The 27,959-nt window shown below is 45.2% G+C and overlaps 2 protein-coding genes and 1 long non-coding RNA gene across 3 annotated transcripts in view; 1 reads left to right on the top strand and 2 right to left on the bottom strand.

Annotated features, from left to right (window-relative positions):
• Nucleotides 1-17,356, bottom strand: part of gda (guanine deaminase) — a 28,872-nt gene extending 11,516 nt beyond the window's left edge. Inside the window, exons 1-4 of the mRNA XM_042332677.1 lie at nt 16,994-17,356; nt 7,784-7,872; nt 4,874-5,048; nt 2,251-2,338 (exon numbers count right to left, since the gene is read on the bottom strand). Of these exons, the coding sequence (XP_042188611.1) occupies nt 2,251-2,338; nt 4,874-5,048; nt 7,784-7,872; nt 16,994-17,122 (481 nt within the window). The 5' untranslated portion in view covers nt 17,123-17,356. The remainder of the gene's footprint in view (nt 1-2,250; nt 2,339-4,873; nt 5,049-7,783; nt 7,873-16,993) is intronic.
• Nucleotides 193-14,389, top strand: LOC103187201. Its single transcript, XR_488864.1, has 4 exons — nt 193-266; nt 4,155-4,206; nt 13,277-13,375; nt 14,300-14,389. It is a non-coding gene; the product is annotated as an uncharacterized LOC103187201 (long non-coding RNA).
• A 4,431-nt stretch (nt 17,357-21,787) lies between the features above and the next one.
• cunh9orf85 (chromosome unknown C9orf85 homolog) overlaps nt 21,788-27,959 on the bottom strand; it is a 35,005-nt gene continuing 28,833 nt past the window's right edge. Inside the window, exon 4 of the mRNA XM_007906588.2 lies at nt 21,788-22,402. Coding sequence (XP_007904779.1) covers nt 22,120-22,402 — 283 coding nt within the window. The 3' untranslated portion in view covers nt 21,788-22,119. The remainder of the gene's footprint in view (nt 22,403-27,959) is intronic.

The following is a 27,959-nucleotide window of genomic DNA, read 5'->3' on the forward strand; positions in this document are numbered from 1 at the left end:
ACAACATTTATATATCAGCAGTTAAAGAAAATTCATGTTGTATATTTCAACAATTATATCATAAGTCTGTGAAGAATTAGATCCAATTCCTGGGGGAGGGGGTGTGGAGGGATTTAATTATTTACAGACATCACAGGATGAAGGGGAAAAGACAAACTCCCATTCCAACCGTGGCTATTCAATGCTGACAGCAGAGTGAAGCATATCAGTGTAGCAGCATATCATTGACATTGAATTGGGAGCTGTTGTGATCCAGGATGGGAGGTGTGAGTATCTGGACTATCTGTAAAAATGCTTTAAAATGTAAAGCCTGAAATTTCATCTCATCTTGCCTTTATGTGCAGGGGCGGACTGGCTATATCATAAAAGTAATCCTTGCCTTTGTTATTATGTCGTTGAGATAACTCAAAGCAATTCACAGAATATATTGTGAAGAATATATTGCGAAGACTGTGTGTTCTGTGGACGAAATGCAGCACCTAATTGCGCACAGCAATGTCCCACAAACAGTTGAGGGTTGAGTGACCGATTTTGTTTTGGGTGGGGGGTGTTTGGGGGGGAAGGGTTCCACGAATTGATAAGCAACCGGGTTCATATGTACTGCTAAGTAAACAGACGCGTGTATATTGAAGGAGTAACTCTTCCAATTCCTTCGCGGCCGTAATCAAAACGTTTCCAAAGAAGAGATCCGGCACACACCACAATGTAGCCTGACTGGTAATGCCCTAGTAACCGCATGACTGGTAATGGCCTGGTAACCACATGGCTGATAATGCCCTGGTAACCGCATGACTGGTAGTGCCCTGGTGTCTTAGCGCAGTGTTCTCTGTGATCTCCATTCAAATCCTAACCAGACTGGTGCCTCTGATGGCCCAATGGGCTGGCTGGTAAAGACCAGCCGCCCCAACCCACTGGGCATCATTAAACCACGTAGAAGCTGTCGGCAATCAATTAATTCAGGATGGTCCAACTTTTTGGCTGCTGAGGACTGGATGCCCTATTTGTGAAACACCCCGAGCTGCATAAGCAATATTTTTGTATTTCCCTTCCAGAAACATAACAAAACATTTACAGGTTATGGAGGGAGCAGGTGGGCCAAATGAAATGGAAGAAGAAATGGGGGGAGGGGGAGGCAGATGAACTCGGCCAGCGGGCCAGATAATGTTGGACCACCCTGAATTAATTTTTCACAGATCGGCCAACAGCCAGGAAGCCTCAATTGGCCTCACCTCCCCGGGTTAAGTGAAAATTAGCTAGGGTTCTAACCCCATTTTCCACTCCTGAAAATCACTATCCATGGACTCCATCTGAAGGGTGGGTGCTTGTGTGTGGATGTTGGATTAGGGCATTAACCTCCATCACCCTAGTCCTTGCCAGGCTCCGCCTCACTATAATAAGCAATAAGTTGAAAAGAGGGGAAGTTGAGGATTCTCTGCTGCGAAATATTTGGATATAATGATGATATTACAGAACTTGCAATGTGCCACTCCTGACTGATATTCAGAGATTGGTATTGGAAAGTGTGTCTGACTAGATTGGATTTTAAGTCAGGGTTGGATTAGACTCAACTACAATTTCACGCAGTCAGATGGGCTGCTGAGAATCACTAACATGTCCAGAACGCCTAAGGGTTACAGGAGTTCAAGGAGCTGTACGCCAGTGAGAGTCAGCACACTTGATTTAAGACAGCATTCTCTATTAGCTGTCCTTATATTTCTCTCCATTGTTCTCCAGATTAACACTTACAATCCAAAATTACAAAAATTACACTGTTGGGAGGACGTCCCAAGACGCTGATGACACTTATGAGGCAGACAATTGTGGATTCAAACCCTTCATCAAGACTCTGAGATCACAGTTTAGGTCGACACATCAATGCAGCGCTGGGGTGAGCACTGACTTGTCAGAGGTACCATCCTTCGGATGAGACATAAAACCGAGGCCCTGTCTGGCCTTTCAGGTGTATGATCCCATGGCAGTATCTGAAAAAGAGAGGTGTTTCTCCCACGGTACTGGCCAACAGCCCTGACATAAAATTGGACATTTACTTTATAGCTATTGGTGAAACATTTGGTGTGTGCAAACTAGCTGCCGTGTTTTTCTATAATTACAAAGACACTACACTATAGTAAATCCAGTGAAGTATTTCGAGACATATTGACGACTTGATTAAATGCGAAGGTTATTATTTACAATAAACATATTGCACTGTAATTAAAATAACTGATAATTGTGGGTTAAGCTTCTTACCTACAATGTCGCAAAGCTTCAAGGACGCATCTGTATGGATGGTTGCAAAATAGCATGCTGTGGTTGTTCCATTTTTCAGTGTTCTTTCCTGCCGAGCAATGAGCTTGTCAATTGCGAAATACAGTGGAGTCTCCGTAACTTGGTGTTTAATATCTATAACAAGGCAATTGTCAATCCTCTACCTTACTAAAGTGGGTATTCTTCACAACTAATATTGAGACCTGTAGTATATGGGTAGAGCACTTGCCACGCAAGCGAGAGGACACAAGTTTGATTCCTGGGCAGGGCAAAATGTTAGGCAAGTTTTCTTACTCCACTGTTTATCTAGCAGAAAAGTAGGAACCCAGTTATTATTCAATTGGTGTATTGCTTTCTGGGCATAATAATCCCTTCAAAAAAAAAATTTGGTTACTCAATCTGTGACTCTTTATGGAACTGCCATATTACACCCACAAAATATACAGTCAATAATATTTTCTAAAACATAGGTACCAACATGCACTTGTTAAATACATATTTGCTCTTGTTGCCAGGAGACCAAATAATACCTCACTCATTATAGGAAAAAAAACATGAGCTAACAATTCTTTACTTTCACCCTCCAAGAACAAGGTACACAAATTGATAATCCTCTTTGAACATTCGGTGCTTTTACAGTCATCTTGTTAAGAGTGGTAAGTTAATGATTCATGAGATTTTATTAAAACGGGGTCAATGTACGTGCTGGTTCAGGAAATCTTGGAAAGGTTGACAAACAAAATATATCTGTGTTATTTCAAATCACCAGTTTATCTCATAGTTATCTCAACCCTGTGACTGTAATATTAGAAGATGCACCATAGAACTGAGTGGTTTAATATAAAGTTTTGAAAGGCCAATTGACGTAGTAGTTTATTCTCTCATCATCCTGTGACTGTCCACTTTCTTGCTGATTTGTCACATGGCAGCATTCACCGTTGAGCTCTTTATTACAGCTTGTAGGCAGTAATCTTCTTCAACGTATCCCTCACCAAAGAAAAACACAATAGAGCCCGGAAAGAGAAAGGGTCATTTAGTCGATCAACAAAGCTCCTTTCACAGGAGATCAAAAATTGCCAATGATCCTACAACAACAAAATTACATTTGCAGAGCGCCTTTCACATCAGGAGGATGTCCCAAAGCTCCTAACTTTGATCGAACAGTTGTCACTGGCCCTGACGCCTCATTAGCAATCCTATTTTTGGAGTGCTGCTAATTTACACTCGGACTGAAGCAACACACTTCAATTTTTTTAAGGGATTATTACCTCCAGAAAGCAATACGCTAATTGAACAATAACGAGAGTTGTTGATTCACAGGAACTCTGGTAATGAGGAACTGAAACTGAAATAATACAGTATTAATATATTTATCATATGATTTTGAGTTTCATCCTTTCCTAGGTTGCCAAAATCACATGAGTGACAAGCAAGAAGCCCACATGTCCTGGAACAAAGTCATGAGTGGCCTAACGTTTTGCCCACAAAATACTAAGTCAATCCACTTTCTAATATACCCTGTGAAATGCTTTGAGATGTCTTAATAACGTGATAAGGCTCTATATCAAATGCTAGGATTATTATTATTATAAACAAATGCCTTTACTTATTTGGAGGCACATAGTGTTTGTTCCAAGCTTTGAAAACTTTTAACAATGATTGTAAAACAAAACAATGCAATTACATGATCTGCTTATTTACTTATGAAAAGCCCTTGGAAAGTTTTTAAATAAAAATGTAAATACATTTTTTAAATTGTTTTCCTTCCTTGCCCCACCTTTAGTGAGACAAATGCTCAGTCTTCCCAGTCTGAGCTGTAATGTATAATAATGACACCACATGAGGAAAGACGTATTAATTTACAAGAACCTCAATTAACATTACAGTAAAGAAGGCTCATGGTCTGTGCCCAGCTGGCTCTTTGAAAGAGTAATCTAGGTAAGTCCCATTAACCTGCTTTTTCCCCATACTCCTGACAACTAATTTGTTTTAGATATCTATCTGTGTGTATGTATGTATATATCTGCTTCTCTTACTGTCTGTTAGAGAGGCAGATATATACATTAATCCACACAGAGATCCAATGGCATGTCATAATACAGGAAAGTATTGGTGTTTGTGCATCATAACCGTTTACCCATAAAACACAAAGCGCACTTGACAGCATATTGTGGAGTTCTGTAGCTCAGTGGTTAGAGCACTCGCTTTGCAAGTGAGAGACCTGAGTTCAATTCCAGGCAGGGCGAAACCTTGGGCAAGTTTCCTTACTCCACACAGAGCCTAATAATAATCCCTCCAAAACCAAAAACAATATTAAATTGGTCATTTTCAATCTACGACTGTTTGTGGGACATTGCTGTGCGCAATTGGCTGCCGCGCTCGCCCACAAATATACAGTCAATTCACTTTACAGTGTGTTCTGTGAAACGTTTTGGGACGTCCTCCCGACGTGAAAAGCGCTGTATCAAATGCAAGGATTATATCAAATGCAAGGATTATATACTGCAAAGTGCTATGTGAGGTCCTCCTGACATGAAAGGTGCTATACCGAATGCAAGGATTATTATCATTATCACTTTATCATAAACGTCATTGTCCTGCATACCACTACTTTGGTGTAGATGTCCTCAGCGAACTTCAAGTCTTTGTATTTGGCTTCTACGGGGAAGGTATATTTGGTTAACCATGGAAGAAGCGTGAGGTCGAGGCCTGTGCCTATGTTGGAGTATTGGGATGCATGGATGTGAGTATCAACCAGTCCTGGAATAAAGAATTCCTTCCTGAACAGAAAAAAAAAGTTGCTTTAATAATGCAGAAGAAATGAAACTTGAAACTTATGGATTCTTGAAAATCGTCAAATTCAGTCATAATTTTGAAATCAGCTAACAAATTAAGACTGAAGAATTTTCCAAAATTTGAAGACACTGGTCCTAAAGGTAAGCGCATAGATTTTTGACCCTTGCGGACCTTTCTGAGTGATGGAAACTCTGCTGAATTCCTGTACGTGGGGAAGCATAGTGAAGCCCAGTCTGCTTGTTCAGGTGGATGTTAAAAATCCCATGGCACTACTCAAAAGGAGAAGGGAGTTTCCCTCTCCCGCCTGTCCAAGCCAACAATCCCCCAGATAAAATCGATCATTCACTTCATGGCTGTTTCTTGGACGGTGCTGTGTGCAAATTAGCTACAAAATACACTTTACAGTATAGAGTTATGAAGCACTTTGTGACATCCTCCAGACATGAAAGACGCTATACCAAATGTAGGGATCATAAATAGTGAAGAGGAGAGTAGAAGCATAAGTGGAAATTAACATCCAGAGAACTAAACCATGATAGTTCTTTGAGCCCTTGGAAAACAGCAAGGATAGCCATCTTCACTCACTTTTCTGGATCTGCCCCAAAGTCCATACCTACTGGGAAATGATTTCGGAGGAAATTGGGATTATTACTGGTCTTACTAATTACCCTGACCCTCTATACTGGGGTTAAAATCCAACAATCCCCAATGCACATTCTGGGGCTCCCCTTTGGCTCTTGCCAGCCCTTGCCTAATAGACTTCAAAATTAGGAAGCAAGATATATTCTTCCGAGGAAAGAGTGCTGATTCCATTCCAAACACAACAACAAAAACAAATTAAATTTGTAAAGTGCCTTTCATGTCGGGAGGATGTCCAAGGCATAGACAGACATAGTTACTGATCCGAACTGAGGGTCGGGGTTGGGGAGGGTGGAGGGCAGGGGGGGAAGCAGGGAGATCAAATGCACAGTCAAAGAGGAGGGTCTTGAGATGGGACTTGAAGGTGGCAAAGGAGGGTGGGGGCAGAGTGGCCAGAGGCCCGTCCACCAATAGTGGGCAAGCAAGGTGGGGACGTGAAGCAGGCTGGAGTCCTCTGAGCAGAGGGAGCGAGCAGGATGGTAGGGGGTTAGGAGGTCGCAGAGGTAGGGGGGAGCAAGAACGTGGAGGGCTTTGAAGGTGAGGACCAGGATCTTGAACTGTATCCTCTGTGTGATGGGAAGCCAGTGGAGTTGAGCAAGGATGGGGGTGATAGGGTCACGGAGCCTAGTGCAGGAGAGGACACTGCAGCCTGCGGAAGGAGGAGTTGGGGAGGCCGACAAGCAATGAGTTTGCATAGTTGAGCCTCGATGTAATGAAAGCAAGTAGGAGGGTTTCGGGGGCCTGCAGTGTGAGACAATGGCGGAGCAGGGTGACGCTGCGGAGGTGGGGGAAGACAGAGAGGGTCATGGCGCAGATGTGGGGTGGAAAGCATAGTTGAGGGTCAAACAAGACCCCAAGGTTGCGGACTGGCTCAGTAAGGTGGAGTGTGCAACCATGGATGGTGATGCTGTCAGTGCCTGAGGTGAGGAGGCACTGACGGGAGCCAATCAGGAGAGCCTCGGTCTTGTTGATGTTCAACTGAAGAAAGTTAGCTCAGGACAGCAGTGATCCTGGAGTCGAGGGTGGAGGCAGAGAGGTAGAGTTGGGTGTCATCCGCATGCATGTGGAAGTTGACCCCATGTTTGTGGATGATGTCACCAAGAGGGAGCATATAGATGTTGAAGAGGAGGGGACCAAGGACAGAGCCCTGAGGAACGTCGCACACGACTGTGCAGGGGCTAGAGGAGGAGCCATTTGAGGAGATGAAGTGTAGGCGGTGTGAGAGTACGATCTGAACCAGTCAAGGTCAGAGCCGTGGAGGTTGAGGTGAGAGGAGAGGTGGTGGATGAGGATAGAGCGGTGAAGGAGGACGAGGAGGCAGAGGGAGCCCTGATCGCAGATGGACAGAATGTCATTTGTCACTTTGACCAGGGCTGTTTCTGTGCTGTGGGTGGCACGGAAACCCAATTGGAGGGGTTCGAGAAGGGAATGGCGGGAGAGGAAGGAGCGAAGCTGGGAAGCAACAACTCATTCCAGGAGCTTGGAAAGAGAGGTTGGAGCTGCGGTGGTAGTTAGGGAGTAGAGAAGAGTCCAGGTAGGGTTTTTTAAGCATAGGAGTGATTACGGCGCTTTTTAATGGGGTGGGAATGGTACCAGAGGACAGGGAGACAGGAATTTCCTTTGTAGGTGTGACACACACAGAACTCTGGCCTGGTTTGAATAGTGTTACCATGGGGATGGGTCCGCATGTGTCAGACACCCGGCTGACCAAAACAATATATACTGCGGTCATTGGTTAAAATTACATTAATTTGGCTCATCTAGTAAAGCTTCTCTTGAGCTTGGCGATCATTATATGTTTCCTGACGTGAGCTGGACTTCCTCTCTTGTTTTGAGAAGTGTGAAGGATAATCCAATTGGGGTGGAATTCTCTTCCCTTAACCCAGGACCAAGCGTTCTGAGACGCTACCCTGCGCGAGGGGTGCTATATAAATGCAAGTTGTTGTTGTTGTCGACCAATTTATCTCTTTTACTATAGTATTGGGCCTGTGATTGGTGGATAGAATGCAAAGAGGAACACTGTGTTCAAGAGGAGCAAGAGGAACCAGGAAATGCCGTAGCAATGAGAGGACATACTCACATGGGCTGAAGCACTCTGATGTCCTTTTTGTTGAAATGCCATGTTTCAGATAACTTCTCTTCTTTATCACTAGCCTCAAAGAAAACAATCTGCAAGAAAACAACAAACTCAAAATAAGGGGAACTATTGCGTGAAACATCTTCTTATTTAAAGGTTACTGATTTTCTATGCTGGAATAATATAACGTGGGAACAAGAAACTCCCTCTCAATACTGCAGTTGTGGATGATATTGTAAGTGGCAGACAGACACTGTCTGGGTTTGTAGTCACTGCTCTGCACCCTCACTACCTCATGCTCTCAGCTACTCAAACCTTCCCAATTTACCACTTTCTCGGGCACTGTGGTCTTCTCCACAGCAGCTCCAACTGACCATGACCATGTCGCTGGGGGCAGGGAGTGATCCTACTCAGCTCCTGTCAACCCTGCAAGCCAACCCCTAATGGGTAGTGAGGACCTAGCTGGACAAGCAGCGGGAAAGCTTGGCAGACAGTAACCATGTGGCAATACTGGACAGCCTTTGTTATTTTCTTCCTTGAACCAGGCCCACTTGTCAGAGCACAGAGGCAGGTTAGGTTAGAGTTTTTATGTAGCCCAGGATCTGCATCCCCTCAGTAGAGTGCTAGGCCTCTTTGGAATGCTCTCATGGCGTTGTCGGTGCCCACATTAGCTGGTTATGGTACAGTATGATCATCTAGAATTGGAGCAATCAGTAGTCCACATGAGCAAAATACAAAGAGAAAACAAAGCAAATAAAAGATCCTAAACAAGGAATCTGCCGCTTATCTCTGCCTGGGAAGGTCCCATCTAGTGCTCTAGTGCAAAGTCGAGGCATTTTCCTGTTCCCTACTGATACAGTTCTAATCTCTTTGAGTTGATTAACCAGAGGCGTACATAAATGACCTTTATTTACTTACATCTCAAGGGCTCACACAACTTCCCAAACTAGCTTGGGGTATAAAATAGCTTTAGTTTCCTTTAGATCTGCTGGTCAATTGTTCCAAGCTATTGTTATCTGGTTATACATTATCCCATTGTGAGGAGATGGGAAGAGTTAAATGCAGGCTTGTACTTACACCTGCAAATACCTGCAGAGGGTGGGAAGGGTGTGTGGAAAGTCTCAAAGTCCTTCTTTATTTAGTAAAACCAGAACAATATTCTCAGTTGGATTATTTGGATCCTCTCAGCCGCAGATAAGCATTAAGTGGAATTATATTACATTCGTGGTGCAGTTATAGTCAATTACATAGTCAATCCACTACTGTTTGTGGAACATTGCTGTGCAAGGGCCGGTAACTGCCGGCTGGGCCGGAGGTCTCGTGGACCTTAAGTTGGGGTGGGTGTCGAGGGGATCAAGCGTTCTAGTTTGTGGTTCCAGTTTCTCTCTCAAGTTAAATTACTAGTTTCAATAGGGATGACTTGCTGATTTCTGACAAGTGGCCTATGACGAGGGTCAGGAATGATGTCTTATCTCAGTGACGTCTGCGCTCTGATGAGACCCCAAAAACTATCAACAGATAGTAAGTACACAGATCATGGCATGGAGAGCAACTGAATAACTTTTTGCAGTTGGATATTAAATATCCACTAGACCTAATCTGAATGAAAAAGAACTTGGATTTTTGTACCATCTGTAATGTCAAAACACTTTTCTGGATTTATTATCAAACGTAGCGACTGCTTTTTTTTTTGCAGGCAGATACTTTGTGCAAAAACAAAGCAAACAGCCATTGCTTGAATGACCACTGCAGGACAGGCCAACGGGAGAAACTCCGTTCTCTTTTTGAATAATGCCAGGGGTTCTTTATCGCCCACCTGAACAGACAGATGGGGTCTTAATAATAATAATCCTTGCATTTGATATAGCACTTTTCACGTCTTCTGGACGTCTCAAAGCACTTCACAGAATATACTGTAAAGTGAATTGACTATATATTTGTCGGCGAAATGCGGCAGCCAATTGCGCACAGCAGTGTCCCACAAACAGTCGTCAATTGAAGTGACCAATTTACAACTACAACAACAACAACTTCGATTTATATAGCGCCCTCCATGCTGGACTGTGTCTCAGAGCGCTTTACAATAACGGATCCCAGGGCCAAGCCAGGGGGAGGGGGAGGAAGGTGACCAAAGGCGCGGTCGAAAAGAAAGGTCTTCAGCAGGGAGATCTTTATTATTGTTTATTATTCATTTATTATTGTTTTATTTTTTTGAGGGACTATTATCAGGCGTGTGGTGTAAGGAAACTTGCCCAAGGTTTCACCCAGCAGGGAATCAAATCTAGGTCTCTCACTTGTAAAGCGAGTGCTCTAACCACTGAGCTACAGGACTCCACTTAGTTCAATGCATCATGCAAAGGATGGCACATGCATTGTACGATAGTGTCAGCCTGGACTGAGGGCAAGAACTGGCTTAGGACTTCAACCCACAACCTTCTGACCCAAAGGGGCAAGTGTTACCAACTGAGCTGAGCTGATATTTTCTATATGGCTACCGAATGCACCATACGTTAAACCTACTTGATCATTAAATTCATTAATCCTTCTTAACTTGAGGGAGGAAGGTCTTGCCCACACGACACATAAATAGGGTAAGCTCTGCTCTTCTTCGAATATTGCAACTTAATTATTATAATTATTTATTCAGGGAATTCACACTTTATCACAGCAATTGGGAAAAATAATTATAGGCACCAAAGTTATTTTCGGCAACTTTGGCAATATCTTATATACAATATTAGTCTAGAAACGATTAGGTGGAAAGAGCACGTCCGTAGACTCGTAGAGAATCAAACGTGCTTTGCTGTGAGAGGTTGTAATTTGTGGGTGAACGTTTCATGCACAATGCCAGACAGCTCATGTCTGCAGAAATAAATCCAGAAGAGAGAATGAGAGAGAAATTGAAGGGTTGTCACTGTATTGGAATTATTTGCCAGGGTTGAGCGGAGTTGTTTGGAGCATGAGTTGTTCAGAGTTGTTTAGATAAGCACATGCAGAGAAAGGGTATTAGAGTATTATTATTATTATTATGGAAGGGTATAATTATCTTCCCAACTCTTCCCTCCATAAAATGTAGATTATTCAAAACTCTGCAGCACCAAGCTCCATAAACCTATCACTCCCCTCCTTGCCCGGATTCCCTGACTCCCCATTCCCCAGAGGATAGAGTTCAAAATCCTCGTCCTCGCTTTCAAAGCTCTCCACGGCCTTGCGCCTCCCTACATCTTTGACCTGGTAGCCCGACCTGTGCGCTCCCTCTGCTCAGCGGACTCTGGTGTGCTCCACACAGAGAGAGTGCCGTGACGCATGCATGAAAGAGTGGAGAGAAAGAGAAGAGACACAGATAAAATTTTACTGAAGTGTTATAAGGCTTTGGGATTCCAGTTATAGTTTGTTATGATTTTCAATGCTTAATTTTGAAGCACTCGTCTTTGTACTGTATCTGTTATTTTACTCGTGCCTTTGGGTGTTTCATCTTCATTAAAAAAAGTTACAATTAGATTAAAAAGAAAACAAACGATCAACCAAAATCTGTCATCTGATTATAGCTCATTCACTAAACAGGCAGCTGATTTTTTTAATAGGGCTTTTCACTTCAAATAGCTCACAAATTATTATGTTTAAGTGTTTTAGCAGGCACATGTGACAGCCATTTGAATTAGCAAGGATTCAGTCAATTAATAATAATAATCCTTGCATTTGATATAGTGCCGTATCACATCGTTTAGGTGTCTCAAAGTGCCTCACATGATTTCCTGCGAAGTGGAATGACTGTGTATTTTGTGGGTGAAACTCAGCAGCCAGTTACTTACAGCAATGTCCAACAAACAGCCAGTGACCAATTTTATCTGGTGGATTGGTGGCCAGGACACCGGAAGAGAGAAACTCCCTTCTCTTTTTGAATTAATAGGATATTTAATGACCATTTGGTCAGGCAGATGGGCCCTCATTTTAACTTTGCGTTTGAAGAACGGGACCTCCAGACTCAGAGCCGAGAGCAAAGGTGTAGCTTGGCACTGAGTCGCAGAGAAAAGGGAAGTGACCGAGGCATGGGCAAAGAGGAAAGTCTTTGGGTGAGATCTGAAGACAGGAAACGATTGGAGCAAGGTGGAGGGATTGAGGCAGGAAGTTCCAGAAGTACAGGGGTTAGGGGTAGTGGCACCTCTGACAATGGTGAAGATGAGAGGTCAAGGGATTTGCAGAAAGCCTGAGCTGGACCAGCAAAGGGGGCAGGTAGTGGAGTGGAGTATGAGCAGGTTGGAAGGGTAGGCAGGTGAGGAGCTTGAAAGCAATCTGAACCAGACAAAACAGTGAAGACAATCCTCTCAATCAGGAGTTTACTGGGGTGGCTGTGCTGATTGAAATTAGTTTTGAAATTTAGCTCAAGGTGAGGGAACATCTTCCTTTTCCTACTTTTTCTATTTTATTTTTCAAATCCCTTCATGCCCTCGCACCTCTCTACCTATCCGATTTGCTTACATACCCACCCGCACCCACCCGCCACTTCAGCACTCGCTACCTCCGCTCGGCTGGCTCCAGCATCCTGTTTATCCCTCGTCCCTCTGCTTCACCATCGGTAGCCATGCCTTCAACCACTATGCCCCAAAACTCTGGAACTCTCTCCTTCAATCCCTCCGCCTTGCCCCCTCCCTCGCTTCTTTCAAATTCCGCCCAAAAGACCTTCCTTTTTGACTGTGCTTACAGTCACCTCCCCATTCCCTCTGTCTCGGGACTCTGCCATTGTGAAGTGCTCCGGGATGCTACCCTCGAGTGAAGGACGCTATATAAATGCAAGTTGTTGTTGTTTTAATCTCTGTCCAGAAATCCCCACTGACCACAAACCTTTCTATTTAGTGACACTGGAGTGGTTAATGAAAACTGGAAACTTCCTGGAAAGTGGTGGTTGTTCCCTTGTTGGCCCATCATGCAGGGTAATTTACGTTCGTAATGATATGACTGACAATCTCACTAGCTTAGTTCCTTCTACGATTGGAAATTTCACCAATAGTTACAAGGTGCCTTGTGCATTATTTAGCATGCCGTGATTGTGGCAACCGGGTAAGTACTGCATGTCAGCGGGAGGAATTGACAGTGCCCTTCAAAGCAGATACCAGAGAATTTATTGGGTAATAAATTCTTATTGGGAAATAAATTCTTATTGAAATAAATTCTTGTGAACTTATAATATGACAACAACTTGCATTTATATAGCACCCTTCACATAGGGCAGCGTCTCAGAGCGCTTGACAGGGGATACTCGCAGAATTGGGGGAACGTCTTGGGGTGGGGGTTTTGTCACCAGTGATTTTGCATAGTCAGGATTTCAAATCGCAGTGACTAGGAGACTGATTGTCTTTGTCTTGAGTTTCCTGGTGTGATACTGTAACATTACAAATAACACAATGTATATTTTACATGTTGCAGTTTTGTTCCAGCTTGCTCTTTCTATCTAAACCTCTCCTTAAGGATTCCAAATCCTTTCTATCTCCTACTCAGTGTGTGATACAGAGGACAAAAGTCACCCTGCAAAATGTGACCATTAGCATGTGTCGGCCTCGAGATTGACTGAGCCTTCAATTTAAAGATGGTTTTCCTGTAAGTTTTTGTAAGAAAAATGGCTTCAAAGTTATAATGTGGAATTCAATAATTTGCCAAATGTTGGATGTTCTGAAACACTACATAAATGAAGTAAATTTAGACTTGTGTGTGTGTCACTCTCTGTATCTGTGAGTGTCTATGAATGGGTCTCTCTCGTGTTTCTGAGTATAACACTCCCTCTATGTGTGTATATATGTGTGTGTATGTGTGTGTGTACGTATGTACGTACGTACGTATGTACGGCTCCCTCTCTCTCTCTGTGTGAGTGTGTCTTTTGGTGTGTGTATGAATCTGTCAAGGTAAATTAATAATCGCCACGTGCATGGGTGATGATAAAACAGTAAAGGGAAGCAATTGAACAAACAATTTTGATGGACTACCATCAAGCTTAATCTAGCACTGCGCATCTCATTCATCTAACCCTAGGGATCATCATTGTTGCTCCCCTCTACACTGTCTCTCGGCAGCCCCTTATGTCACAGTAACCAGAATTGTATGCAGTATCCAATGTATGGTTTGACCAGAGCACTCCGCAGCCTGAGCCTGACATCTGACCCTAACCCATCCTTTTTGCTTAGCATTAAAAATATATTTGTCATCCCAGGAGCCCATTCTTTAATGAATCATCAGATTGCAATTGAGCTCATCTAGAGAACCCCAAAGTTTCCATCCCACCACTACCTGCCTCACACCATTGGCACTGCGCTGACTTACTACCCTCATATCCTTTACAACTCGATACTTCAGAGGGCGGGAGCAGGTTAGAAAAAGCGTTTTCATGCTATAAAAGGGTATGAGAGGGAGACAAGTGATCAGGATTAGAATAGTTAACTACAGTGCAGCAGCAGCTAGCAGCAGTTTAGGCTAGATGGGATCAATGGCCCCCTCCTAAACAATGATTTCTATTATTTTTTTATATAGGTCCTGCCTGCCTTCCAGATGGATGTTAAAGATCCCAAGAGTCTAATTGAGAAGAGAAAGTGTGTTCCACCCGGTATCCTGGCCAACAATCCCCCAATTAAAATTAGTCCTTCACTTTCTGGCTGCTCTGTGCAAATTGTCTGCTGCATTCATCTACAATTACACTGTCACTACACTTTACAGAAACTTTATGAAGTACTTTGAGATTGGTGTTTTGACGCTATAGGCGCGATATCAAATGCAATTATTGTTACTATTGTCATCACTGCAGCCTGAGTATGACATCTGGGAATCTAAAGCTATGTCCTCTTGTTCTACTTACTTGAATAGACAGTAAAAGTATTGATCTTGGTTTCCTTTTTCAATCCCAATTAAAATTTTATAAACCTCGAATAGGTCCTCTCTGACTAAAGAGCCCTAACTTGTCTAATCGTTGCTCATGTCTCATTCCTCTTAACAGATTGCAACTGAGATCACTGTTCAAGATCCCCAGAGTTACCATCCCACCACTACCTGCCTCAAGCCATTGGCAGTGGGCTGAGCCTTCTACCCTCATATCATTTAATAATAATAATAATCCTTGCATTTGATATAGCACCTTATCATATCATCGAGACGTCTCAAAGCACTTCACAGAATATACAGTTAAATGAACTGACTGTATATTTTGTGGGGAAAACGCGGAAGCCAATTGTGCACAGCAGTCTCCCACAGACAGTCGTGGATTGAGTGAGCTAATTATTATTATTTATTTTAGTTTTTGAAAGGATTATTACCCCGGAAAGCAATCCGCCAATCTACTAAAGACAGAGTTCCTACTTACTGCTAAGTAAACAGAAAAGTGTGGAGTAAGGAAATTTGGCTAAGGTTTCGCTGCGCCTGGAAATCAAGCCCGGCTCATCTCGCTTGTAAAGCGAGTGCTTTAACCAATACTCTACAGGACTCCCATTTCCTTGGGCTTTGGAACAGTCCACAATATTATTTGTCTAATGTTAAATATAAGGGCATTTTCTCTATACCTAGGGTTACAAGCTGAAACCTCACTTTAATTCAGAAAAACTCAAACGGTGAGAGTATATTTTCAAGGTACTTAGAAAAGAGCAATTACAGTGAATAAACTTTATACTTAAAAGACATCACTGCATGACTCGGGTTCAGCCGTCGGTGTTCCTGGTATAAGGATTACTAGCGCAGTGGGGTAGGTTACTTGGGACATGGATCCAATTACCAGGCGATGGGCATGTTTGAAACCGAAACACATTGTGGCTGAAGGCACAGCCGCCGAGGATGGAGCGGAGGACTCGGAAGACGAAGAGGAGGCTAGACCCGGAGTATCAAAGGCAATGGGTGCTGGTTTTGAGGAGAGAGGTGGTCAGAGAGGTAGAGGGTTGCAGAGGTGTGTAGGGATTTGAATACAAGGGTGAGGATCTTGAAATCGACCCACCCACTCACTTACTCACCCACTCACTTACTCACCCACTCACTTACTCACCCACTCACTCACTCACCCATCCACTCACTCACTCACCCATCCACTCACTCACTCACTCACTCACCCATCCACTCACTCACTCACTCACTCACTCACCCATCCACTCACTCACTCACCCACCCACCCACCCACTCACTCACTCACTCACCCACCCACCCACCCACCCACTCACTCACTCACCCACCCACCCACTCACTCACTCACCCACCCACCCACCCCCCCACTCACTCACCCATCCACTCACCCACTCACCCACTCACCCATCCACTCACTCACTCACCCATCCACTCACTCACTCACTCACTCACTCACTCACCCATCCACTCACTCACTCACTCATCCATCCACTCACTCACTCACTCACCCATCCACTCACTCACTCACCCACCCACCCACCCACCCACCCACCCACCCACCCACTCACTCACTCACTCACTCACTCACTCACTCACTCACTCACTCACTCACTCACTCACTCACTCACTCACCCACCCACCCACCCACCCACCCACCCACCCACTCACTCACTCACTCACTCACCCACCCACCCACCCACTCACTCACTCACTCACTCACCCACCCACTCACTCACTCACCCACCCACCCACCCACTCACCCACCCACCCACCACCCACTCACTCACCCATCCACTCACCCACTCACCCATCCACTCACTCACTCACCCATCCACCCACTCACTCACTCACCCACCCACCCACCACTCACTCACTCACTCACTCACCCACCCACCCACTCACTCACTCACCCACCCATCCCCCCACTCACTCACCCATCCACTCACCCACTCACCCATCCACTCACTCACTCACCCATCCACTCACTCACTCACTCACTCACTCACTCACCCATCCACTCACTCACTCACTCACCCATCCACTCACTCACTCACTCACTCACCCATCCACTCACTCACTCACCCACCCACCCACTCACCCATCCACTCACTCACTCACCCATCCACTCACTCACTCACCCATCCACTCACTCACTCACCCATCCACTCACTCACTCACTCACTCACTCACCCATCCACTCACCCACTCACCCATCCACTCACTCACTCACCCATCCACTCACTCACTCACTCACTCACTCACCCATCCACTCACTCACTCACTCACCCATCCACTCACTCACTCACTCACTCACCCACCCACCCACCCACCCACTCACCCACCCACCTTGCCGTTCTTATCGACTCCCAGGATGTGATCGTTCAGGATTTGGACGGGAGAAACCTGAGTGGAATGCACGAAGGTTCCTCTGAACACTTGGAGGCTCCTCTCCTGCGAGCCCTGCTTGCTGGCCATGGTGGGCTGTGCTGGGCTGTGCTGGGCTCCCGGGTGTTGGGAGCTGGCACTGCGGAGCAGGTGGGAACAGACAGCGATCCAGAGGCGGCAGCAACAAGCTAGAAGTGGGCAGTCGCCAGGGACCTGCTGCTGTAACCAGTGCTCTGCCCTCCCCTTCCCGTCATCGCCAAAGGTTGTGGTGCGAAGATCCACCCAGGCTTTAGTGTGCAAGATAAGGGGACCATGTTTTGTAGGTCAAAGAGGAAATCACCATAATTCCTGATGCCCAGAGCAATGGAAAAGCCAGTTGGCTGTATTTCTCTGCTGAGTGTATCTGTTTCAGAATGCTATGGTCCTTTTGCTCAGTTGGTTACTGAAAGAGTGACACCTCAGAGTGTCGTGGGCATATTTGTTTTTGGGTATTTCCTATTGTTCATGAGTTACTTTCAGTTTTATATTTTTCGCTGCAGTTACACCTGGTGACTGCCCAGTCAAAGGGGCACTGTGGCATCGTGTGTTGCAGAGTGCACAGGTAACCAAGAGGAGGGACCAAAATAAAGAACACAGACAAAGCTAAGCCACCTCAACAACAAAATTACATTTGTAGAGCACGGAGTCCTCTCACTGAGTCCTCCCACAGGAGCATAGATAACAACAACAAAATTACATTTGTATAGCGCTTCTCATGTCGGGAGGATGTCCCAAGGCACTAGACAGTCAGAGTTACGGACCCAAACTGGGGGTCAGGGAGGGTGGAGGGGGGTGGGTGGGGGAAGCAGGGAGATCGAAAGCACGGTTGAAGAGGATGGTCTCGAGATGGGTCTTGAAGGAGGCAAGGGAGGAGGCGAGGCAGAGGGACTGCAGGATGGAGTTCCAGAGGGTGGGTGCAGAGTGGCCGAAGGCCCGCCCGCCAATAGTGGGGAGAGCGAGTCAGGGGAAGTGAAGCAGGCTGGAGCCCTCTGTGCGGCGGGAGCGAGTAGGATGGTAGGGGGTTAGGAAGTCGCAGAGGTAGGGGTGCGCAAGACTGTAGAGGGCTTTGAAGGTGAGGACCAGGATCGTGAACTGTATCCTCTGTGATGGGAAGCCAGTGGAGTCAGGCGAGGATGGAGGCGATAGGGTCGCAGAGCCTAGTGTGAGAGGACATGGGCTGCAGAGTTCCCGCCATGATCTGCAGCCTGTGGAGGGAGGAGTTGGGGAGGACGACAAGCAATGAGTTTGCATAGTTGAGCCTCGATGTAATGAAAGCATTACATGAGGGTCATGAGTATGAGGGCTTCGGCGCCCTGTTGTGTGAGACAGTGGCGGAGCAGGGTGACGTTGCGGAGGTGGGGGAAGGCAAAGCGGGTCATGGCATGGATAATAATAATAATAATAATAATCCTTGCATTTGATATAGCGCTTTTCACGTCGGGAGGACGTCCCAAAGCGCTTCACAGAATAGACTGTAAAGTGAATTGACTGTATATTTGTGGGCGAACGCGGCAGCAATTGCGCACAGCAATGTCCCACAAACAGTCGTAGATTGAAAATGACCAATTTATTATTGTTTTTTGTTTTGGAGGGATTATTATTAGGCGTGTGGAGTAAGGAAACTTGCCCAAGGTTTCGCCCTGCCTGGAATTGAACTCAGATCTCTCGCTTGCAAAGCGAGAGCTCTAACCACTGAGGATGTGGGGTAGACAGGATAGTTGAGGGTCAAACAAGACCCCAAGGTTGCGGACTGGCTCAGTGAGGTGGAGTGTGCAACCATGGATGGTGATGCTGTCAGCGCCTGAGGTGAGGAGGCGCTGACGGGAGCCAATCAGGAGAGCCTCGGTCTTGTTGATGTTCAACTGAAGAAAGTTAGCTCTCATCCAGGACTTGATGTCTGACGGACATTCTGTCAGGACCATGGCTAATATTATTTCAGTCCATATTGGATCCTTTGGTTGCAAGCGTAGCTGCAACAGGTACAGTAATAATAAATGTGAAAGATAAAACCACTTTGATGCACAGTTTGAGCCATGGACTTAAAGCCAAACAGCTGAGGGTTATCTTGCCAATTGAAGCAAAATAAATACATTATTCCTGATCTCAAGTAATGATAAATTTCAATGTGCTAACCTCAACTACTTAGTACAGATAGATGCCCACCGCGATAACAGAATTTGCTCTTGGGAGAACAGAGTGATCTAGCTAAAATGTACACAACTGTGGCACCTACTTGACCTGATCAGAAATCTTCAAACCTGGACTAAAGCTTGGAAGAAGGAAAGATGCAGAGTTCAGATGTAACTGCAGTATTTTACACAGTAAGTGGGGATATGTGAAATCCACTATTCCGGTCAATGGTGGAAGTGGATTGCGTCAACAAATTCCAATAGGAGCTTTAACAAAGAAATGGATTGATGGGGTATGAGTGATAAAATAATATAAGGAAATAGTTAAAATCATGAATGGTCAAATATTATAACTGCATCCAGTCTTTGGACTGTGAAGTGTGAACATAGGAACAGGAGAAGGCAATTCAACTCCTTGAGCTTGTTCTGCCATTCTATAAGATGATGGCTGATCTGCCTCTCAAATCCGATTACCCACCTTTGCCCCATATGCCTTGATACCCTGAAATCCAAGACCATTTCCAAACGTACCGCCTCCCACTGTGCGTCAGCAAACCGGATGCTGGGGTATTTTATAAAGCTATGATACTGAACTCATTTGAAAAGCAGCTTGACATGATGATGGGAGAATGGTATGATGGATATTCTGGAGGGATGAGATCAGATGGGCTGAAGAGCCTTCTTTGTTCAGACCAACCTTGTGATAAGGGAGAACCAGGCTTGATGTTCTTTTTCACATTCCATAAATATGTTATTTATAAAGTTCAGTAAATTAAAGCATAAAACTATTACAACTGAACAACAACAACAACAAGATTCCATTTATAAAGCGCCTTTCACGTCAGGAGGACGTCCCAAGGCGCTGCACAGTTGGGTCATGACCCGAGCAGGGGGGAAATGGTCAGGGTGAGGGGAGGGAAGGGAGGAGGGAGCAAGGAGGGGGGAAATGGTCAGGGTGAGGGGAGGGAAGGGAGGGAGCGAGGAGGGGGAAGAGAGTCGAGAGGGGAGCTGAAGGCACGGTCAAAGAGAAAGGTTTTGAGACCGGCCTTGAAGGAGGAAAGGGAGGAGGCAAGGCGAAGGCACTGGGGGATGGAGTTCCAGAGCCTGGGGGCTGAGAGGCTGAAGGCCCGACCACCGATGGTAGGGCGGTTGGGGCGGGGGATGTGGAGCAGACCAGAGCCAGAGGAACGGAGGGTACGGGCAGGTAGGTAGGGGGATAGTAGGTTGGAGAGGTAGGAGGGAGCAAGGCCGTGAATGGCCTTGTAGGTGAGGATGAGGATCTTGAAATCAATCCTCTGGGGGATGGGGAGCCAGTGGAGGCGAGCGAGGGTGGGAGTGATGTGGTCCCGAAGCCTGGTGCGGGACAGTACACGAGCTGCAGAGTTCTGAATGACCTGCAGCTTGTGGAGGGAGGTGGCGGGAAGGCCGGCGAGGAGAGAGTTCCCATAGTCCAGCCTTGAGGTGACAAAGGCGTGGACCAGGGTTTCAGCAGCGTGAGGGGTGAGGTAGTGCCGTAGTCTGGCGATGTTCCGGAGGTGATGGAAGGCGGTGCCAGTTGTGGTGCGGATGTGTGAACATTGCTGGTGATGCAATAATGCCATCACTTTTGCCATTTCTTAAAATTGGACAACTCTCCTTTAAAAACCTCGTCCCATGAGAATAATCAGAATTTACATAAATCACACAAGCATATTCAAGCTGGAGAAGAGAAGGTTGAGAGGGGATATGATTAGAGTCTTTTAAGATTCTAAAGGGACTAGATAATGTAAACCATGATAATCTGTTTTATTTTGGACTGAACAGTAGAACCAGAGGACAAGGCCTGCGATTGAAGGGGGTAAATTCGGAACAAATCTGCGGAAACGCTACGACAGTGAGCGAGTAGTAACCATAAGGAACTGGCTCCCTAGGGAGACAGTAGAAGCAGAAAGTGTTGATTCTTTCAAGAACAAATTAGATTGATTTCTGTTAGGAAATAATATCTCAGGATACAATATTTAGTTTGGGACATGACATGTCATGCGACTGCCAGGATGGTGGAAGGTGGACTGGATGGGCCTCAGTCTTCTTTCTCCTAGCAAGTTCTTATGTTCTTGTGTACACATTTCTTGAAATTGGACAATTCTACTTTAAATACCATTGCCTCGTGATAATAAATCAAATTCACTTAAATACGGTGCCGATTCCTTGCATTTACTGTGGTGTGATAAGAGTACAGTACAGTAAAACTTGCACATGTCTTACCTTTACAAATCGTTTAATCGCCCAAGTCGTACATTCACTCGAGTCCCATTCAGTTTCCGATCAAAACCACTTAGATTTCTTTGCACTACTTGCATTGATCACCTCCTAACTCGTATCACTACCTTCCATTATTCCTGCACTTACCAGCTGTATTAAATTGCGGGAAATGATGACCTGACCGCTTGACATGTGCATTTACCAACCGACTGTATTTAGCTTGCTTTAAGATATGTTTGATGTTCCAAAATAACACTAATTTTCACTAAATTTATCCTTTTCTTCATTTCATTATTCTCCCCCATTTTTTTGTTTTGTGTTTGGCACAAAAAAATAGACCCTGGGATTTTTGTTTTGTGGATTAAAAAAATTATTTTAATGAGCATTGCATTTTCATAAATAGGTCTGGGAATTGTGACAACTGATATGAATGTTAAAGGGGTCAGGAGTGTTGAAGGGTGCATGCGTACGAACACACACATACACACACGTTCAAGTCCTTTAAAATGCATTACAAGTCATTGCTGTTTTCACGTTCTCTTGCATTAAGCACTGCAACTCTGGAACATTAAATTCAGTTTGCCTCACAGAACATTCTCCAACTTTAGACATGTCCCGGCAATTCTGCATCAATTTCCATTTGCATTAGTTTGCACCAATAGTAATACAACACCAAGTTTATTCACTTGGTTTGTCTCCAGAAGTCGTCAGATGCAAGGCCGTGAAGTCAGGCAGTTCTTGCGTTTCGCTCACTTCAGTCTCATGCAGCACATCTTCCTGTAAAGCTGTGTCTGTTCGCTGTTTTGGTGCCACTAGTTTATCAGACTGGATTTCATCTTTCTCTTCAATGCCATCACTGTCAAACTCACACTCATCATCTTTCTCCTCCTGTGTGCTCCGTCCTTGTTGTTTTGTCCCTGGACTGGTTTCATCGTGTTCATTTTCTGTTATCGAAGTTGGACTGGAGGTGGGGGGGTGGGGGGTGAAAGGAAAGGAAGAATCATTAGATTACCTAATCCAGGTGTGATCTCCTTATTCTTTGCACTAAGGTTAGGTTCAAATTACAGGGGTGGCATTAGCAATGTCACACTGTCCTTGGTCAACCTCCTTTTCATCATTTACATGCTTCCTCTTGGTGACATCATCCGTAGACATAACATGGGGTCAACTTCCACATGTATGCAGATGACACTCAACTCTACCTCTCCGTCTCCACCCTCGACTCCAGAAGAATGTGTCCTCACAGACTGTCCGTCAGACATCAAGTCCGGGATAACAGCTAACTTTCTCCAGTTGAATATCAACAAGGCCGAGGCTCTTCTGCTTGCCTCCATACCTTGGGTGGTGACAGTATCAATCTTCATGGATGCACTCTACACCTCACAAATTTAATCCGGAACCTTGGCGTGCTTCATCCCCCACGTCTGTGCCATGACCCGCTCTGCTTTCCCCCACGTCTGCAACATTGCCCGGCTCTGACACTGTCTCTCACCGCAGGCTGCTGAGACCCTCATCCATGCATTCAACACGTCCAGGCTCGACTACGCAAACTCCCTGCTTGTAGACCTTCCCAACTCCTCCCTACACAGACTGCAGATCATCCAGATCTCTCCAGTACCAGATTCCGCGACCCTATCACCCCCATCTTTGCCTGGCTTCACTGGCTTCCCATCACTCGGAGGCTACAGTTCAAGATCCTGGTTCTCACCTTCAAAGCTCTCCAAGGCCTCGCTCCTCCCTACCTCTGTGACCTCCTACCCCCTACCAACCTATCCTCTCCCTCCACTCAGTGGGATCTGGCCTGCTTCAGGTCTCCCACCTTGACTGCCTCACCATTGGCGGACGGACCTTCAACCTCTCTGACCCCACCCTCTGGACTATCCTATAGTCCCTCCGCCTCGCCCCCTTCAAGATCCTCTTCTTCCACCGTGCCTTTGGTCACCCTCCTATCCCCCCCACCCTCCACCACTCCTGATCCCAACCACCAGCTCAGGTGCGGATCCTTACTGTCCAGCAACTTGGGACGTCCTCCTGATGTGAAAGGTGCTATACAAATGTAATTTGTTGTTGTTGTTAACTGTGAGCCAGGGGAGTGTTAGCAATATTACATTGTGGGCCAGGGGAGCGTGAGCAATATTACACTGTGGGCCAGGGGAGCATTAGCAACAACAACAAGTTGGATTTATATAGTGTCCTCCACGCCGGACGGTGTCTCAGAGCGCTTGTTCCACTATATAACCGGGGGAGTTCTAGCAATGGTACACCTAAATTAAAATGGGTTTGGAGTAGAGAGCTCCAGTGGGGGAGGTAGCACCAGCACAAACATAGAATAGTCATAGAATATTAGAGGACAGAAGGAGGCCATTTGGCCCATCGTGCTGGCTCTTTGGAAGAGCTACCCATTCATTCCCACTGACCCCCTCGTTCCCCATATGTAAATAGTATAATATAATATAAGAATGATTAGTATTGATCATGTAGTGAATAAATGAATTAAGTAGAATGAATTAAAGAAATAAAAACTGCCATGTGGCACACATACACACAAACACACACAGTCCTAGCAAAGAGGCACCGAGCTAGGAGGAGTACACTGGAATGCAACCCATGGCCAGGGAAGATAAGGATAGCTGGATCTAGAGAATGGATGGTAGGTCATCTGCGCTTACAAGGGTATGTGACCTACGGGCAGGAGAGATAGGAACCTGGGATAATTGGACCAGGAGAATGGATGGGATACAAACTAGCAATTAAAACTGAGAAAAAGCTTAGTGAACAGGTCACATGGACAAAGTTAGAAAGAAGAACTGAAACGTCAGGGACATGGAGTCAGGTGGTTTGGTCAGGCTTGATAAGATAGGAGGAATATGGTAGCTGGTACAAGGAGAAACAACTTGAAGATAGCGAAAGAATGCCTGGGGAAAGTGCAGAGAGCGGGAAAGAAGTAATGAAAAAAAGAGTTAGAACACAGATGGCTTGCGAAAAAGGGTATTAAAATCGATAGCCAAAACTAGTTTTTTTGCAGCCTCTGAGGAGAGGAAGGGGACGGACCTCTACAGAAAGGAAGAAGAATGCCTTTGAGGGAAAGAGGACAAGTCCAGCTCTCGCTGGAGTGGACCGCAAAGAGGACAAGTTTAGCCCTTGCTGGAGTGGACCACCCAGAGACATTTGCAGCTAGAAGCAAGCCAGAGACGTTTGCAGCCAGCAGCAAGCCAGAGACAGCGTTTAACTTTTGTGTCAGCCTTAGAACTTTGTCACGATTTCCTGCCTGCTTGGTAGTATCTCTCCTACTTACTAAGATACTCACCCAACATAGATACAAAACAGTTAGAGATTATTTAGGCACATTTCATATATCAGATTTTTTTAATATATGTTTAGAATTTTAGTATTGAGTGCATCTTATTAAGATAGTGCTTTAGTAATGTATCTTGTTAAGATAGTGCTTTCGTAGGCATTTAAGCGCGACGAGTAATAATAATGCTTCAGGTGTGATGCTTATGCTTGTGTGGTTTTATAATTGCTAATAAAACGTTTTAATAATATCCTTGGTGTGGTTTCTGATAAACGCTTGAACCAATTCCACTATATAACTGGGGGAGTGCGAGCAATGTTACACCTAAATTAAAATGGGATTGGAGTTCAGAGCTCCAGTGGGGGAGGTAGCACCAGCACAAACATAGAATAATGCCATAGAATATTAGAGGACAGAAGGAGGCCATTCGGCCCATTGTGCTGGCTCTTTAGAAGAGCTACCCATTCATTCACAAGGTTAAATCCCACGGGATTAATGGGAACATATTAGCATGGATTAAAGAGTGGCTAACGGGTAGAAAACAGAGAGTAGGGATAAACGGGTCATTCTCGAATTGGCAGGATGTGTCTAGTAGAGTGCCACAAGGATCAGTGCTTGGGCCTCAGCTATTTACAATTTACATCAATGAGGACATTGAATGTAACGTATCTAAATCTGCGGATGACACTAAACTAGGTGGGAGAGTAAGCTCTGAGGATGATGCAAAAAGATTGCAACGGGATATAGATAGGCTTGGGGAGTGGGCGAGTAGGTGGCAGACGGAATTTAATGTGGGGAAGTGTGATGTTATTCACCTAGGTAGAAAAAGTAGAAAAACAGATTATTTTCTAGAGGGGGAGAGATTAGATAGTGTTAGTGTGCAGAGGGATTTGGGTGTCCTTGTACACCAGTCTCAAAAAGTTAGTTTGCAGGTGCAGCAAGCAACTAAGAAGGCGAACGGCATGTTAGTGTTCATTGCAAAAGGTTTAGAGCAAAAGGGAAGTTTTGCTGCAACTGTATAGGGCCTTGGTGAGACCGCACCTAGAGTATTGTGTGCAGTTTTGGTCTCCTTATTTAAAAANGGACATGCTTGCCTTACTTGCAGCGTAGATTCATTAGGTTAGTTCCTGGGATGAGGGGACTGACCTATGAGGATAAGCTGAATAAACTAGGGCTGTATTCTCTAGAATACAGAAGAATTAGGGGAGATCTTACTGAAACATGTAAGATTCATAAAGGGCTGGATAAAGTAGACACTGAGGGTCTGTTTCCCCTCGTAGGAGAATCTGTAACCAGGGGTCACAGGCTTAAAATTAAGGGTCAGCCTTTTAGAACAGAGTTGAGGAAACATTTCTTCACTCAGAGGGTAGTGAATTTATGGAATTCACTACCCCAGAAGGCTGTAGATGCTCAGTCCTTGAACATCTTCAAGGCTGAGACTGATAGGTTTTTAAAAAACAGAGGGATTAGGACATATGGGGATAGGGCAGGTAATTAGAGTTAGCTCTGAAGATCAGCCATGACCTTATCGAATGGCGGAGCAGGCTCAAGGGGCTGAATGGCCTACTCCTGCTCCTAATTCTTACGTTCTTATGTCCTTATTTCCACTGACCCGCTCGTTCCCCATATCATTGTAATTTTTTCCTTTTCAAATATCAATCCAATTCCCTTTTGAAAGTTGTTATAGAATCTGTTTCCACCACCCTTTCAGGCAGCGCATTCCAGACCGTAACAACTATCTGTGCAAAAAAAAATGTCTCATCCCGCCTCTGGTTCTTTTGCCAATTATCTTATATCTATGTCCCATGATGTGAAAAGGACAGGTGGTCGGGATTAGAATGACTGGCTCCTATGGGGGAACTGTTTACAAGACACACACAATAAGCTGAATGGTGTCCTGTGTTTTCTAGAAAGAGTGGAAGAGAAGCCAAAGAGGAGCTCTGGAAACCCACAGAAAGTGGTGAGAGCTAATCTTGTGGTGGCACTACCAACACAGGCCAAATGTTAATCCATAACTCCACTGTGTATAAGGTGTTATTACAACCATGCTTTTCCTTCTTTGACAAAAACTAAGCATTGAGACTCCAAGGAACAGCACCAACACTGAATATCAACAGTACAACAACAAATCACGTCGGAGGATGTCCAAAGTCATTGAACAGTCAACGCTTTGGACCCGAGCTGGTGGTTGGGATCGGGAGTGCTAGAGGGCAGGGAGGATAGGGGTAGGAGGGCGACCGAATGTGTGGTCGAAGAGGAGGATCTGGATTCATAGATTGATAGAATGTTTCGGCACAGAAGGAGGCCATTCAGCCCATCGAGTCTGTGCCGGCTCTTTGACAGAGCAAGTCACTTTCACTAACCCCAATCACCAGCTTTCTCCCCATAACCCTGCAAACCCGTCTTCCCCAGATACCTATCCAGTTCTTTCTTAAAAGCTGTTATCGAATCGAACTTCACTGCCCTTTCGGGCAGATCATTCCAAATTCCAACAACTCGCTGAGTGAAAAAAATTTCTTTTAACCTCCCCTCTGCTTCTTTTGGTAGATATCTTAAGACTGTGACCATGGGTCACAGACACACCTACCAGCGGAAACAGCTTTTCCTTATCGAGCCTGTCGAAACCTTTCATGATCTTGAAGACCTCTATCAGGTCCCGCATACCCTTCTCTGCTCTAATGGGAAAAGTCCTAACTTCTCCAGCCTGTCCTCATAGCTAAGGTTCCCCATTCCTGGTATCATTCTCGTGAATCTCCTCTGCACCCTTTCCAGTGCCTTAATGTCCTTCCTGAAGTAAGGTGCCCAGAACTGGACGCAGTACTCCAGCTGAGGCCTAACCAGTGTTTTGTAGAGATTAACCATAACCTCCCTACTCTTATACTTTATGCCCCTACTAATAAAGCTCAGTACACCAAATGCCTTTTTTACTGCCTTATCTACCTGTCCCGCTACCTTTAATGATTCGCTTACTTGAACACCCAGATCTCTCTGTACGTTCATCCCCCTTAAGATTGCGCTACCAAGTCTATATTGCCTCCTATCATTTTTTCTACCTAAGTGTATCACCTCACACTTATCCACATTGAAATCCATCTGCCACATGTCAGCCCATTCCACCATTCTGTGTATGTCTGCTTGCAGTCGGTTACAGTCCCCTCACTATTTACTACCCTACCTAACTTTGTATCATCTGCAAACTTGGAAATAGTGCTCTCTATGCCCA

The sequence above is a fragment of the Callorhinchus milii genome, unplaced genomic scaffold (genome assembly GCF_018977255.1).
Source record: "Callorhinchus milii isolate IMCB2004 unplaced genomic scaffold, IMCB_Cmil_1.0 Scaffold1, whole genome shotgun sequence".
NCBI lineage: Eukaryota > Metazoa > Chordata > Chondrichthyes > Chimaeriformes > Callorhinchidae > Callorhinchus > Callorhinchus milii.